Consider the following 14,197-nt stretch of genomic DNA (forward strand, 5'->3'; position numbering starts at 1 on the left):
GGGGGGGGTAGAGTATAAATATGTTATATTATATAATAAAATATGAAAATATAAAAATATAATTTAAATTAAATTAATCTTTATTTAAAAATTAATTAAATCTTATTTTAAAAACAAATTTCAGGGGGTGGGAGGCTGACAATATCTACGAAATAATAATGAAATATAATGTCGCCCTTGTGGCTCGACAAAAATATAATAACTATAATTATATATTGACGGCGGCCCTTTTGACCCAACAAATTAAAGGTGTATAATATGAAATAATACATAAATAAGACAATAATAAAAATCACATGATTTGTCGGTGCACCAATAATATTTTATACAAAAAGAGTGGCGATTCGCGCCCACGACACTAATAAAATAAATGGCAATTCGCGCCCACGGTATAAGTTTATATTTTAAAGGCGATTCGCACCTGCAAGACCAATATATTATAACAACGGCGATTTGCGCACGTAAAACAATAATTTTAATGGATCCACGTTAAAAATACGGAACGGATTGGTCAGGTCATTGCTTGGACGGCCGTGTTAATCATCGAGGACCGGCGAAGGAGGCGGCCGATTGCGCTTAATTACGCAATCTACATATTGTGTAAGCCACAATCAACAAATATTATACAAAAATAAAATAATACAATCGATTTAAAGATATGTTGTGCGTGTGTGAGTGCGTGTGCCAGTCGGTGGTGGCATGGCGGGGTGATACGCTGACGTTTACCGATATACCCTAGCTATTATTGTTCGTCCGCTTGTACAATGTTTATACAAAGACAAGATAAGATAAGACGTAGAAGCATAAATAAATAATTTTCCAATATTAATACCCATGAAATGTTAGAGAAAAAAAATTTTACATCTCCCCCCCCCCAGAAAAAAGTTGAAAATATGCCACTGAATGTGGTGCATCAGCAAACATAAATATTGGATTCCCGGAGTTCGGTTATGAAAAGGCAGTATTATTAACGTTTATATATAACTTTTTTCACCTCCAGTCACACACATTTACTAGTATACGACTGCGGTTTATCCAACAACATTGACATGGAACATGATAGAAGCGACAGCTAACGAAATCCCAATGTTCAGCGAAAAATATTTATAATGGCGTTGAAGTAATGTTGGCCTTGGAGCAGTGCCAGTGATCAGCACGGCATGATGTTGCAACCGTATCGTCATAAAATCCGTGTTAAAACACGTTCCAAGGCCATGCCGAGCCTCCGGCAAAATGTTAACAAATTGATCAGCCGTGTGCCTGTCGCTTCTACTATGTTCTATTGATTGGAGCCTGCTAATTATATTTATTAAAATGTCATAAGAAATAAGTATAAGGGCCAGTCGTACAGTCTGTGGTTAAAGTTCTTATTCACTTGTGGGAAGGCATGTTGCAGTTGGTGTTCCTGATACCAAATAATTGTTATTGCTATTATTATTATTGTTATTATCATACCGATATTCCGTACATATTAATATAGAGGTTAACACGCACGACAACATGTTTTCGGTTTGATAAAATGTATAATGGATTACCTCGTAAACAGTATACATTTTAGTACAATGATTCGAGTTTGCAATAAAGACGATTATAATGGATGTACTAACGATTGACGGTAGGCGGGGGTATTCGGTATTCGGTGTATACTATATTGGTTACAAATGGTCAAATTGCCGAGTCGCCAACGCGCACGCACCTATACCGCACGAGCACCGCGCTCCCAGCGGATTTTGTTCTCGAAGGCGACTGGCGAGTAACGACAGTAACGACGTCATTTTCTTGCCTGGCTTATTTCGAATAACACGTATGTTGTACGCGTGCTCAATGTCTTATATGTTTTCAACGACACCTATTCTTCAGTCTTCAGTCTTGACTGGTAAATAACTGTTTTCTATGCAGTATTGTGAAACGCGATTATTTTACTTGTATAGTGTGAGTCAGAACTTTTGAAGATTGAACTAAACCGATCTATCCTTCCAAGTCAGACTTCACCGTGGCTATCGCGTCATTGCAGCAGATCAACGAACCATTTTTTACGATAGTTGTTACTGGAAAATCATCGAAAATGTCTGTTTGTATTTTGTGTGTGAAACCAGCGCTCAAATATACCAAATCTAGGGTGTCTTTACACAAGTAAGTATTGTTAATAATTGCGAGGAAAAAATATGTTAGTCTAAACTGTAATTTGTTGTGTATTATTTTGTAACAGATTTCCAGTATGTCCAAACAAACGGCAAATCTGGCTAAACCGGTGTAGATTAACGGATGAACAAATTTTACCACACCACAAGATATGTTCGCTACACTTTAAGCGGTCGTGTTTTAAACCCGGTACAATGAGGCGTAAACTTTATCGTGATGCTGAACCTACCATTTTTAAAAAAGGCCATGCTAAAATCACGAATACACCATTAAAAAACTTAGAAGGTATTATACTTTTTCTACTAATATTTCTATATATTATGATTCTCTGCTCTATTAACAGCACGTATTATAGCACAATTCCAATATTAAGAACTTTCTCCAAGAGAGCGTTCGCAAAATAATAATATTGGCTTAAGACAATTATAATTAGTGACAGTCTAGTTCATGCTATACACACATAAATCTGTTATTCTGTGTTAACATTATAATACCATGCTAAAAATTCAATTTTATCTCATACGGTCTGAGGAAAAAACTATTAAGTTTTTTTATTTCCATCACATGTTATTTCCAACTTATGTTGTATCTATACTCTGTTCAAAATAAAAATAGTGGTTGGTGGCAACGAGTTTTTGTTGCTGATGGTCAGGCAAAGCCCTTTTGTCATTCCCACCGAGTCATCTATCTATATACCTGCTGTTAGTATTGCCAGATCCATGCACACAAACGGTCTGACTACTATTCTTATTTTGAACAGTGTAAACTGTACTCTCGGCCCTCGAGAACATTACTATCAATAAATAAAAATACAAATAAACTTATTTAAAGATATTGTTAGAAATGTAGGCTAGTAAATACATGCTCTGCTCAGAACCATATTTTTTTGTATGTAATGATTTATTATGGAGTTAAAATGTAACACAACCATTAAAATCAATGATTTAATTTTTTCAATAGTGAAAACTGGAAAATTAACAAAACCGTCTCAAAGTTGTATTCTGTGTGAGAAACCCGTGCCTGAATATCCCATTCTCATGAAGTCTTTCCATAGGTAAGTATCATTAATAATTATCCTAGCTTAGGCGGACAAAAACATGCCAGTCTAATCAGTTGACTATTATTTTGTGTTAGATTTCCAGTGCATCCAAAAAAACGGCAAATCTGGCTCAACCATTGTGGATTAACTAATGAAGAAGTCTTACCAAACCATAAGATATGTTCCCTACACTTTAAGCAGTCATGTTTTAAATCCGGTGCAATGAGGAGTAGACTTTCTTCGGATGCTGAACCAACCATTTTTAAAGAAGGCCATGATAAAATCACAAATATGCCACCAAAAAATGTGAAAGGTATTATATAATACATTTATTTCAATTATTATTGCTAATTATTGTCCAATTCTTACACTGGTGCTTCCAATAAGTTCTTGTAACAATGGTGAATCTTCATTATTAAGTATATCAGTCATACTTAATTCATTTAAACTAAATTTGTGTTAAATAGTGGGTGGATTATAAGTATAAGATGTTCAGTATTATATTTGGTTAGAACCAGTGTTGAATCCAGACCATTTTTTTAGGGGTAAGAGGGGGTTCTTTTTTCATTGGTGAATGGTGATACATTTTAATAATATGAATTATACATATTATTAGTCATTACAATTTACAACATATACATTTTAAATTTAGATACAAATTAGAAACAAATTATTTATTTTTAATTTATAAACCAATCTAAAGTGTCCAGTGGCGTGTAACATAGGGTCCAAGTGTTGCTGAGGCAACACCTTAAATATGGGTGGGTGGGTATTGATAAAAGAAAAATAGGGCATTTTATAAGTCGGTATAACAGTATAATGAGGAGTAGGTCACCAACAATTATTAGAGCAACACCTAATTTTTTTATGATACACGCCACTGAAAGTGACTATTATAAATTGTATTACTATTGTATATAACAATTAAGTAATTATAAATGTTGAAAAATCACTAAATAAATTAGAAACCTATTAATTATTAATTTTTTTTTTTTAATTAATCTAATATGATGAGCTTTTTTTTGCTTATAAATCAATTGATTCTTCGATGAACTCTGGAAGTGGGCCTTTCTTGCCTCCCATACTTATTTTCATATAATATTCCCATGTGATTTCAAAGGTTTAACATAATCCAATACATTGCACTAAATGATTGTTCAACCGTAGCAGTGGCAACTGGTATGCAAACAACTAATCTTGCTATTTTTCTTAAATTTTGATAAAACCTATATTAGTTTCAAGAATTTCAGATATTGGGTGTCCACCAATCACTTTTTAATTCATAGCTACAAATTTAAAAGACTTGAAATCTAAGATCATACAGTCTTTATCATATTCTGATATGGATAAACTTTCACACAGCTGTTCAATCAATTTTTCTGATGCATACAATAACATACTATAATTTTCAAATTAGTATCATTAAATCACAATCCATCTCTTTTATTACTTGTTCTAAAAATGATAAAATATACCCTAATGTATTTTGAATGCTGTCATCATTTTTACGGATCAAGTGTATTTGAAATTTTGGTAGTATTTTTTTATAATAGTGCTATTATATTTATCTTATTTTAAACTTTTTGGTATTTCATCCAATCCACACAACAAAATAATAAAACTTTCTTCGTGGAGACTTAACAAAATCCCACCTGGTTAGTGCAAGTGATAATATATGTGCTCGACAATGTATACAAGAAATTTTCCTTCTGGCTTTTTCAATAATAATTTTACGAACTCCAATTTTATTTCCGGACAGGTTTGCAACCCCATCTAATCCACATGCAATAATATTTTGGTAGGATAGACTATGTTTTGATAATTTAGCTCTTATTTCCTTTACGATCTATGGCCTTTTGTATCGGATACATTTATAATATCAAGAAATTGTTCAACTGGTCGATTATTTTTAACAAAACTAATACATATAGATAGTTCAGATTTGTTGTTAACATTTGTGCTTTCATTAGTCATTAACAAAATGTTTTTTACAGTATTTTCACTATCTAATTTTTTACTTATTGATATTTCTGACGCACAAAATAAAAGTTCAATAGCTATAGTTTTACTGATATATGTAGATCTATCACTATTTGTGTCAATTTAATTTTCAAGTGATTCACTACTTTTTATAATTAAACACTTAACTAAAGATTCATACTTGGTTGTGTGTGTTATTTCTTCTTTAGCCAAAAAATAAAAGAGTAAGAAATGTTTTCTCTTGATTTAATATTCTTCGAAAACTTTGATTTAAAATTTGGCAATAAATGAGATTTTTTGAGACTACCAAAGTCAAGTCTTTCTTCCTCCATAATACGAACATGTGATGCAGAATTGTTGTGGTTATTTAATTTACCATCTTTCCTAGTGCTTTTTTATAATTATTAAATGGTGTATAAATAAAAAAAACTCCTCTTGTACTAGTCAATAGTACCTACAGAATTATTTACTGGATGTTTTTCACATAATATACAAAAAGCACCATTACAACATCAAAATAAAGCCATTAAAAATTATTTGCCCTTTTTTACTAAAAAAAACTTTTTATTGTTTTTTCTTTCAAGATAGGTGTAAACAATTCATTTAAATGTGTGTCATGATGAGAATGTTGGGGCTCTGAGGGATGGATTTAACACTGGTTAGAGCTTATTGTTGAATACAATATGTAGACTGCACATTGGTGTAATAATTACATTTGTACATAATATATATATAATGTATAATTACATTTGTACTCTATAATTTCTTTATTCATAAAGAAAACTCCATTTACAAATTAATCTCTACATATAAAAAATGTGTAATATATAAAAATAATTTTTTTGCACAAATAATATTAAACTTCACTTTAAATAAATACAGTGGCAGCTTGTTCTATAGAAATGAAGTCACGTACCCTATCTAAAATATCGAAACAAATGTATTAATTTAAGAATTTATATTAAATTAAAATGTAATGTACTATAATGTAATATTTTCATAGTTCTATAAACATATTAAGTTAGTATATTTGACAATATTATCGAAATAATTAAATGTGTTTGAATGCCGGGCGTTACCTACCTACAATACACACCCATTGTGCGCTGATTAACAGCAGTAGATTTCCTAAACTTATTAACAAGAATTATTATGCCATTGTTGGGCATAAGTGAATAGTGCCTGGGTTCTACTATTAATATGATTTACTGGATTAATTGGTCTTATTGTCTTCATTGTCTTAATTTTGTTTTCATAAAATATTTGTAGGATCATATAATTACTGAATGAATGTATATTAAAAGTTGTTTTTGTTCATTATACAATACTTGAGTTAAATTTAAAACCAACAGCAATTAGAGGTGGTAAGTTGTGATAATAGAGAAGGGAGATTTCTATATGGGAGTCCCACTTTTTATGAACCATTGAAAAAATAAAAAAATATAACAATATAAACATATGGTACTTAATTGTTTAATCGCAATTAATTATCAACAAAAATTAACTTCAATAGTCTTTCTTAGTGCCATAAGTTTATTTAATGGCGATGATTGGCATTTTTTAACATTTTTAAAAAGAATTTAAATCCGAGCCCTATTTTTAAACAATTGAATATAATTTATAAATAATTAAAACAATATTGGTTAAACATGGTCACTCTGAGGAACACCAGAAAAAACATAGATAAAACTCTTGACAGAAAATATTTTAATTATATAATCTGGATTCTATTTGATAAAAAGGAGGTATATCATGACTGCAAACATCCAAACTTTTTAAATGTATTTATTGTCAACAAATTATAAAATAATCAACATTATATCAAATGCTTTTTCAATAACAGAAACTATAGTATCCATTTTTTTAAATCTACTTGAAAAAGACAAGATAATATTTTTTCAAGATGGTCAAAATTGGTTATAAAAGAAGAACCTTACAGAAAACTTGTTGATCGTTAGATAAAAAAAAAATCTGTAATAAGTTACATTTTTTTATTTATTAATTTAAGAAATATAGTATAGAAATCTTTAAAATAGGATGGTAGTTTATTTTAGAAGAACAATTATAATAATAATAATAATTTGGGAAATATATAAAGTTTTTCATATTGTGGGAAATTTGTATGATTGTTAAAAATAAAATATATAAGAGGTACACGAATAAAACAACATTTTTATAAAAATTTGACCTTCAAATTGTTATGGCCAATATTCAAATTTAAATTTGATTTATTGAGTTCATCAAATATATCTGTAAGTGTTATATAAATAGTATTAATATAGAAAGGGGATTCAATAGTCGTAAGTACCTAATAGCATATTTGATTTGGTTATATTCTAGAAAAATAGATCAATTATCTATATAATTAATAATCTTAAAATCTTTTCTGTTTAAGTATAAAATAATTATAAAAAACATTATTTGGAAAAATTTCCAAGAATATGTTGGGTTAATATTTTTAGAATTTTGAACATTATTTATGTAATTGGTCTAGTCTCTGTCCCTTCTTTTTTTAAATTTGTTTATTTAGTTAGAAAATGTAATATAATCAGTATTATGATTTGATGCCTAAAAGCTAAATGAATGAAGATTAAACATTTTGAAACCAAATCATTTACAATTGAAAATATGTTTGAATAAAATAAACTTCTATTGGTATTTATACTGTTGTTGCTAAAAATCGGATTTATATTCTCTTAAAATCCTAAAAATATGATGTTTTTATGTTGTTTCAAATAGGCATCTTAATATTCTTTTTAAATAGCAGATAAATGAGGTTTTATGTCCTTAAAAATATCCAAAAAAAAATTGTAATATTCAGTTCATACTTATTATTACCTAAATTGTATTATTAATTTGGTTTATAATAACTTTTTAAATTTATTTTATTTTATTTATTTTACAACAACAATTAATTACTATTAATTGTTCCATATGTTCTGATGTAATTTTAGTACTCCACTTTGTGTGAATGTTTTGTATACATTTCTAGTGGTCTGACAACTACAGGTGCCGTTGAAAGATAGAGGATGAGGTGCACCTTTTGAAATGAGTTTGAATAAATTTGAATGTATTATTTCAATTTAGACACTTTAATACTAACTGGTGAACTATGACACTGTATTAAAATATTTGACTCAGAGAAGTGTTCAGAAAATAAGCGGTTTGACTCAAATATTTTCTGAATCCAAAATTATAGAATAGAAAGACTAGCTGGCGTGAAGGTGCTCTGGCTTGTCTGGCCAAATCACATCTGAATATGGGATAGTCAGGGCTCTCTTATACAGGTCTTCCCTTTACTTTTCCTAAACTCTCCTATCCGAGTATCGTTCCCACGGATGTCGGGTCTACTGATTATCATTCTGGAAATGCTTACGGCCCACTCTCTGATATGACTATATGAGCGCATATCCTGGATATCGTGGCATTTCCAAATATCTTCTACACGATACCATAAAGTATTATTATAACTACATTAATGCATTTTAATATGTTGTATTCTGTATTCTATTTTACATAATCATCGTTCCAATGGTACATCTTGTGTGTATTGTTTTTATTGTATGTCCCCATAATTTGTAGAATTTCAACAAAATGTCAAGTCCACATTTTTTATGCATCCTTTTCCGTTAGTTTAAGTACCAAAACTGTCACCTTACTTTACTATTCAAACCGGCTCCTCCTGTATGCATATTTATTATTTATACCTAGCCTACCCTTTTGGTTATGTGGTTGATGCATATGAATGTATTGTCGATTATACTATAATTGGGCTAAAGCGGAACACCAGTCCATAGCACACTGAAGGGTCATAAACAAATGTCATTAGGGAATATTGAAAATCAGTTACCATAGTTGGTGAATAATTTTCTGGAAATTGTACTGTGTTATTTCCATTCAGATATTCTTCAAAAATTTGTATCCTTGTTTTTTTTTTGTTGACTTTTCAATATTTTTTTGTTTTTACTACTTCTCATTTTTCTTCTAGTATCCGCTCAAGTTGTGTAGTAGTATTTTCAATAATATTTATCATACCAACTAGGACGCATTTGATTTTTCCAAACTTTTGTTAGTTTCAAAAATTTGATAATTTAGTCTTAATAAAAATTATATTATTTTTTACAGACTGTAAGTATTCAACATGTTTTGCATTTTTCAATACTAGTCAACGACTTTCCTCCACTTAATTTGTCTATAACATTTTTCAAACCCTCAAATTTGTCGTAATTAAATATAGCGACTTCCAGCCTAATTCCCCATACGTGTTCTGGAGGTAATGACACATTAGGCAATATTTATTGGTACACCTAGACATCATAAAGTGCTTAAAAAAAATGCTTTTTCTATAAAACATTTAAATTTGTTCACATTTGGCAACATTGATCTGCAAACCTGAGAATCATGTGAGCTACACACATAACATGAATTAAATTAGGGTATTACATTTTAATTTTATTACCGGTTTTTCTCATGTATAGAGCTGCATCCGATAACATTAACAGCACTTTATAGTCATTTTCACCCAACGGCCATAATAATTGTATTCATTGATAAACCATGCAACAGTGGAATGATTAGTCTTAGAAAGTCAGAGTATCTTATTTTAATATTCCCACTATTAAATTCACAATGTAACAACTGTTTGTATCTGTAGTTTCATATACACTCTACATCAATCCAAATATTATTTTCATCAATTTAGTTGTAAATTTCAGATTAAGTACTATAGTAGCCTAACTTGCGATAATTTTTACTTAACACACTTTTATCTGCAATATGTTTTCGAGTGTATTTTTCTAGAACTGTACAAAATTGAAGAACTTGCATTTTATACCATGGTGTATTAGCTGTTACTAATTCTAGACAAATCATTAAAAATGTTTTTTTATATGAGTAGGTAGCTTCTAATAAAGATAATTTATTTGATGAAGTACTTCATTCATGTTTCAATCCGTTTTTGTGGAAAATTGTATGTATATGTTGTGTTACCTGTGACTTCTTGTTGCACGAAATATTTTTGTCATAATTTTAGCAAAAAATTGTTGTACCATCTATCAAGAAAATGGTTTATTGGTTGTACGACAAAATCCATTGAGTAAATAAATTTTTTAAACTGCTTCAAGTTTTTGGCATATTTGTATCTGTGTAATAGGTACAAATGGAAACACAATATGTAAGCAATATATCACACTCAAATATTAAAACTAACCCGACCAATGATTTGATAGCCAGCTAATGAAATAATTGATGCGTGATATCCCCATCGATAAGGAATATCTGGTGATTAATTTTTTCTAAACACAGTATTTAGCATTGCACTAATTATAACATCAAAGAATTTCTCTTAAAGATCATTCTCAAAAGTAAAATTGTTAAAAGCTTTGAAGTTTCATGTATGAAGACAGGCTTGAACCAATATGATGACTTGTGAATGTAATATTCTAGTTGAACCAGATGGCGGACAAAATTGTATTACCTATGTCATATAATATTGATTAATTAAAACAAATTTTGTAGTTGTTGAAAGTAATAAAAGTATAAAAATAAGATATATGAATTATTTATAAGCACTTATTAAAGCATTTGCTTATTTTTATGGATAGAATTAAAATGTAGCAGAGTATTAAGGAAGTGTATGTCAGGTTACAACACGTCCAATTATTATGAAATTTGAAAGTGCCATTCTTTTCCTTTTTTCACCGATTTCTCAAAAAAAAATGCTTATTTCCAGTTTTTCTGATTACTTTTGCTTTTTTGATCAGTTTTTCTACATTTTCTACATTTTTATGATTTTCTCTTTCAGTTGTTTTTGATAAAATTAAAATTAAAAATAATTCTTATCTTATGTACATTGTTTTAGTCCGTCATTTTTTCAACTATTTGTAAATATTGTTTACATTTTATTTTTCAGAAAATCCTTAAAGTCTCAAAAGTGAAGTTTATTTTTTTTGTAATATAAATAATTTTGCTTAAATTTAAGTTTTTTAAATGTTTATTTGAGTGCTTATAATGTTGTTTTAACCTCTTATTATAATGATTTTAATTGCTATGAATCCCGAGCCCTGTTTATAACCATCAAATTTAAGAGCATATAATTTTATTGAAGGCCGATAATAGGCATATATATATATATATATATATATATTTAAATTTAAATGAATAAAACAAAACTATTAGCTTTTATATGTTATATTTATGCTAGGCTTGATATTAAGGAGTTAAAAAGTTAAAGGTAAGTTACCTAAAAAGTTACTTTTTGTTTTTAAGTAACTTCTAACTTAACGACTTAAATTTTTTTAATATTATGTAGTAACCTATAGGTTAATTAATTTTACTGTCATGTTAATTTTTTATTAAAACCATTATAATATACTTAAAATACATAAATCTATTTTGCAAAAATGTATTTTATAATTATTTATAGTATAATGGGTAATAAACAAAAATATATAATAGAGGTTTTAATATTGCATATTCACTGATTACATTATAAAAAGAACAATTTTAGTGGTAGCCACATCATTGAGAAAAGTAAAGTATAACTATTAACTTTGTATTTCCTTGGTGAGCCATACACGTTTCAATGTTTATATACTCATTACTTGTTAATCATTTTGTATTAATAAATAGTTATTACTTATTATTGTTATATTTCTATTCATTCATTGAATTACAGCCAAATTTAATAATGTTTGATATTATAATTGTAGACGGTACATAATACCATGAGCAAATCTTGATGTGTTTCCGTTGCGAGTTTTCTAAACTTTATGGAATATAAAATAACTGATTTTAGTGCCTAATTATAAAATTACAATTCTAAATTTAATTTATTTTTGGATTTTGAGAAGCAAAGAATGTATTGGTTAAAAAATCATGTATGTTTTTTGTAAAGACCCATTTCATACCAGAAAAAATTAGTCAGTCGTAATAGTTGAAGGGGGTTTCTAAAATGTACAATGGCTACTTTGTGAGAGGCAAGTGTAAAAAATTCCAACTATTCAAAAATTTAAAAAGTCAAAAATACTTATGCAACACTAGTTTTTGACAAAATCTATTTTGTTTTTCTGTTGTGATTCAAAATTAAATAACCCTAGATGCTTTTAAAAGTTTTAATTTTCAATAGATATTAAAATAAGCATTTTCTAATTATTTAAAAAAATGTTGACTGACTTATTCACAGAAATTAATAACTGTTGACAGTTTTTTCTATAAATGTTAACAAAATTAATTTCTCTTGCCAAAAACTTTGATAATTTATTACAACAATTAAAAAAAGGAAATTTATAGCAATTTAAAAATATTGAAAGGATAGAATAATATCAGTTATAGTTTTTTTTGTAGATATACCTGCTTGATGATTTAACAAATTTGGATTTTTATAAAATAAATGATTTTCCTCTAGGGCATGGATTTTAGTTTTTTTGTTGTAATGTTGTAATTCGAATAATATTAATTGTAGAGACTTGAAACTTTTTGCTATTATTATGTTTATATTTTTATTCATAAATAAATAGTAAAAAAATTAATATAACTTTAATTGGATTATAATTTATTCATACTATTCTTTAGTATTTCGGTTTTGACTTATAAGCTTAGAACTATAGTAATAATAATATTATATTATTATAATTAATCTAATATCATGTACATATAATACAAAATATATTTATATTAAAAATTAGTTTAAGCTAACTATCACTCAAAGAAAAAAAAATTAATGATAATAATTTATTGTTGCATATTATTATTATTGTATAGTTCCAGCAGGTAGTACAACACAATAAATAAACTATTTAAAATAGCACAATAGTTAGTTTAAATTTAAATAACAATAAACTAAAAACTAGATAAAATGATAGTCAAGTGCATCTTAAGATATTCATAGAAATGGATAAGTACACAATCTGTCCAGCATAATTTGGCAAGTTCTTAGACTGTCAGTACTCTGTATTTTAAATGTAACTATATAAGTTATGACTATTTTTGAGTGTATAAATTATTACAATTAAAATATGATACCCAGTACAACTGTACAAGTCAAACTTGAATTATAATTATTACTTGATACTCCTGTATAATTAATGTCAGCTGTATAATAGACCGCAATACAAATAACATATTTTTCTGTCTTAGGAAGATCAAAAAATTGCAACAAGAAAGGGATTGCCGTCCAGCATCATCAGTCTCGTGATATTTTAAAGACCGTAAATGCTGTTAAAAAAGGGATTTCCAGTCAGATGCTTGAGTCTTCTGATATTTCACCAAAAACAGTGATTTTTGATAAGAATCGTTTGTCTCCTAAGATTTTACCAACAAAAGCTGTTAATGAAAAATTTACCGATCAGATTAGCCAGTCTCGTGTTGTTTCACCTACAGAGTCTGTACAAAACGAGATTTCCAGTCAGAATCGTGAGTCTTGTGATATTGCATTAACAAGAACTGTTAAAAGAAGGATTGCCCGTCAGAAGCGCAAGTCTTGTAATATTTCACAAACAAAATTGTCTAATAAAGTAATTGTCGATCAGAATAATCAGTCTCGCAATGTTTCACCGACCAAGTCTGTTCTAAAAGGGATTCCCGATCAAAAACATGAGTCTTGTGATATTGCGTCAACAAAAGCTTGTAAAGAAAGAATTGCTAATCAAAAAAGTAAGTCTCGTGATATTTCGCCCACAAAGTCTGTTCAAAATGAGATTTTTTGTCAGAATTGTGAATCTTGTGATTATGCATCGAATCTATCTTTCGCAAAAGAAGTATATGAACGTACATTAATTTTGGTAAATAATCTAAAAAAAAAAATTGCTGGGCAAGATGCAATTATCGAGAATCTAAAAAAGGAAACGGCATTAGCTAAATCAAGGTTTGAAAATGATCGGTTGTTAAATAATCGATTCCCAAATCATGATAACACTAAGAAATGATTTACACTCATATGTTGGAGCCCTTTAAACATTCTATATCTATCATATAAACAATAAACAGAAAATGTTAATTTTTTTTATAATAATACTCTAAGGGATAAATATTTCATAA

The 14,197-nt window shown here is 28.6% G+C and overlaps 1 protein-coding gene across 1 annotated transcript in view; it reads left to right on the forward strand.

Moving 5' to 3' along the window:
* Positions 1-14,197, forward strand: part of LOC111041446 — a 99,362-nt gene extending 85,165 nt beyond the window's left edge. The window contains exons 2-6 of the mRNA XM_022325720.1: positions 1,932-2,133; positions 2,210-2,427; positions 3,103-3,196; positions 3,277-3,494; positions 13,298-14,197. Of these exons, the coding sequence (XP_022181412.1) occupies positions 2,066-2,133; positions 2,210-2,427; positions 3,103-3,196; positions 3,277-3,494; positions 13,298-14,085 (1,386 nt within the window). The 5' untranslated portion in view covers positions 1,932-2,065 and the 3' untranslated portion in view covers positions 14,086-14,197. The remainder of the gene's footprint in view (positions 1-1,931; positions 2,134-2,209; positions 2,428-3,102; positions 3,197-3,276; positions 3,495-13,297) is intronic.

Source organism: Myzus persicae, unplaced genomic scaffold, assembly GCF_001856785.1.
Source record: "Myzus persicae strain clone G006 unplaced genomic scaffold, MPER_G0061.0, whole genome shotgun sequence".
Lineage (NCBI taxonomy): Eukaryota > Metazoa > Arthropoda > Insecta > Hemiptera > Aphididae > Myzus > Myzus persicae.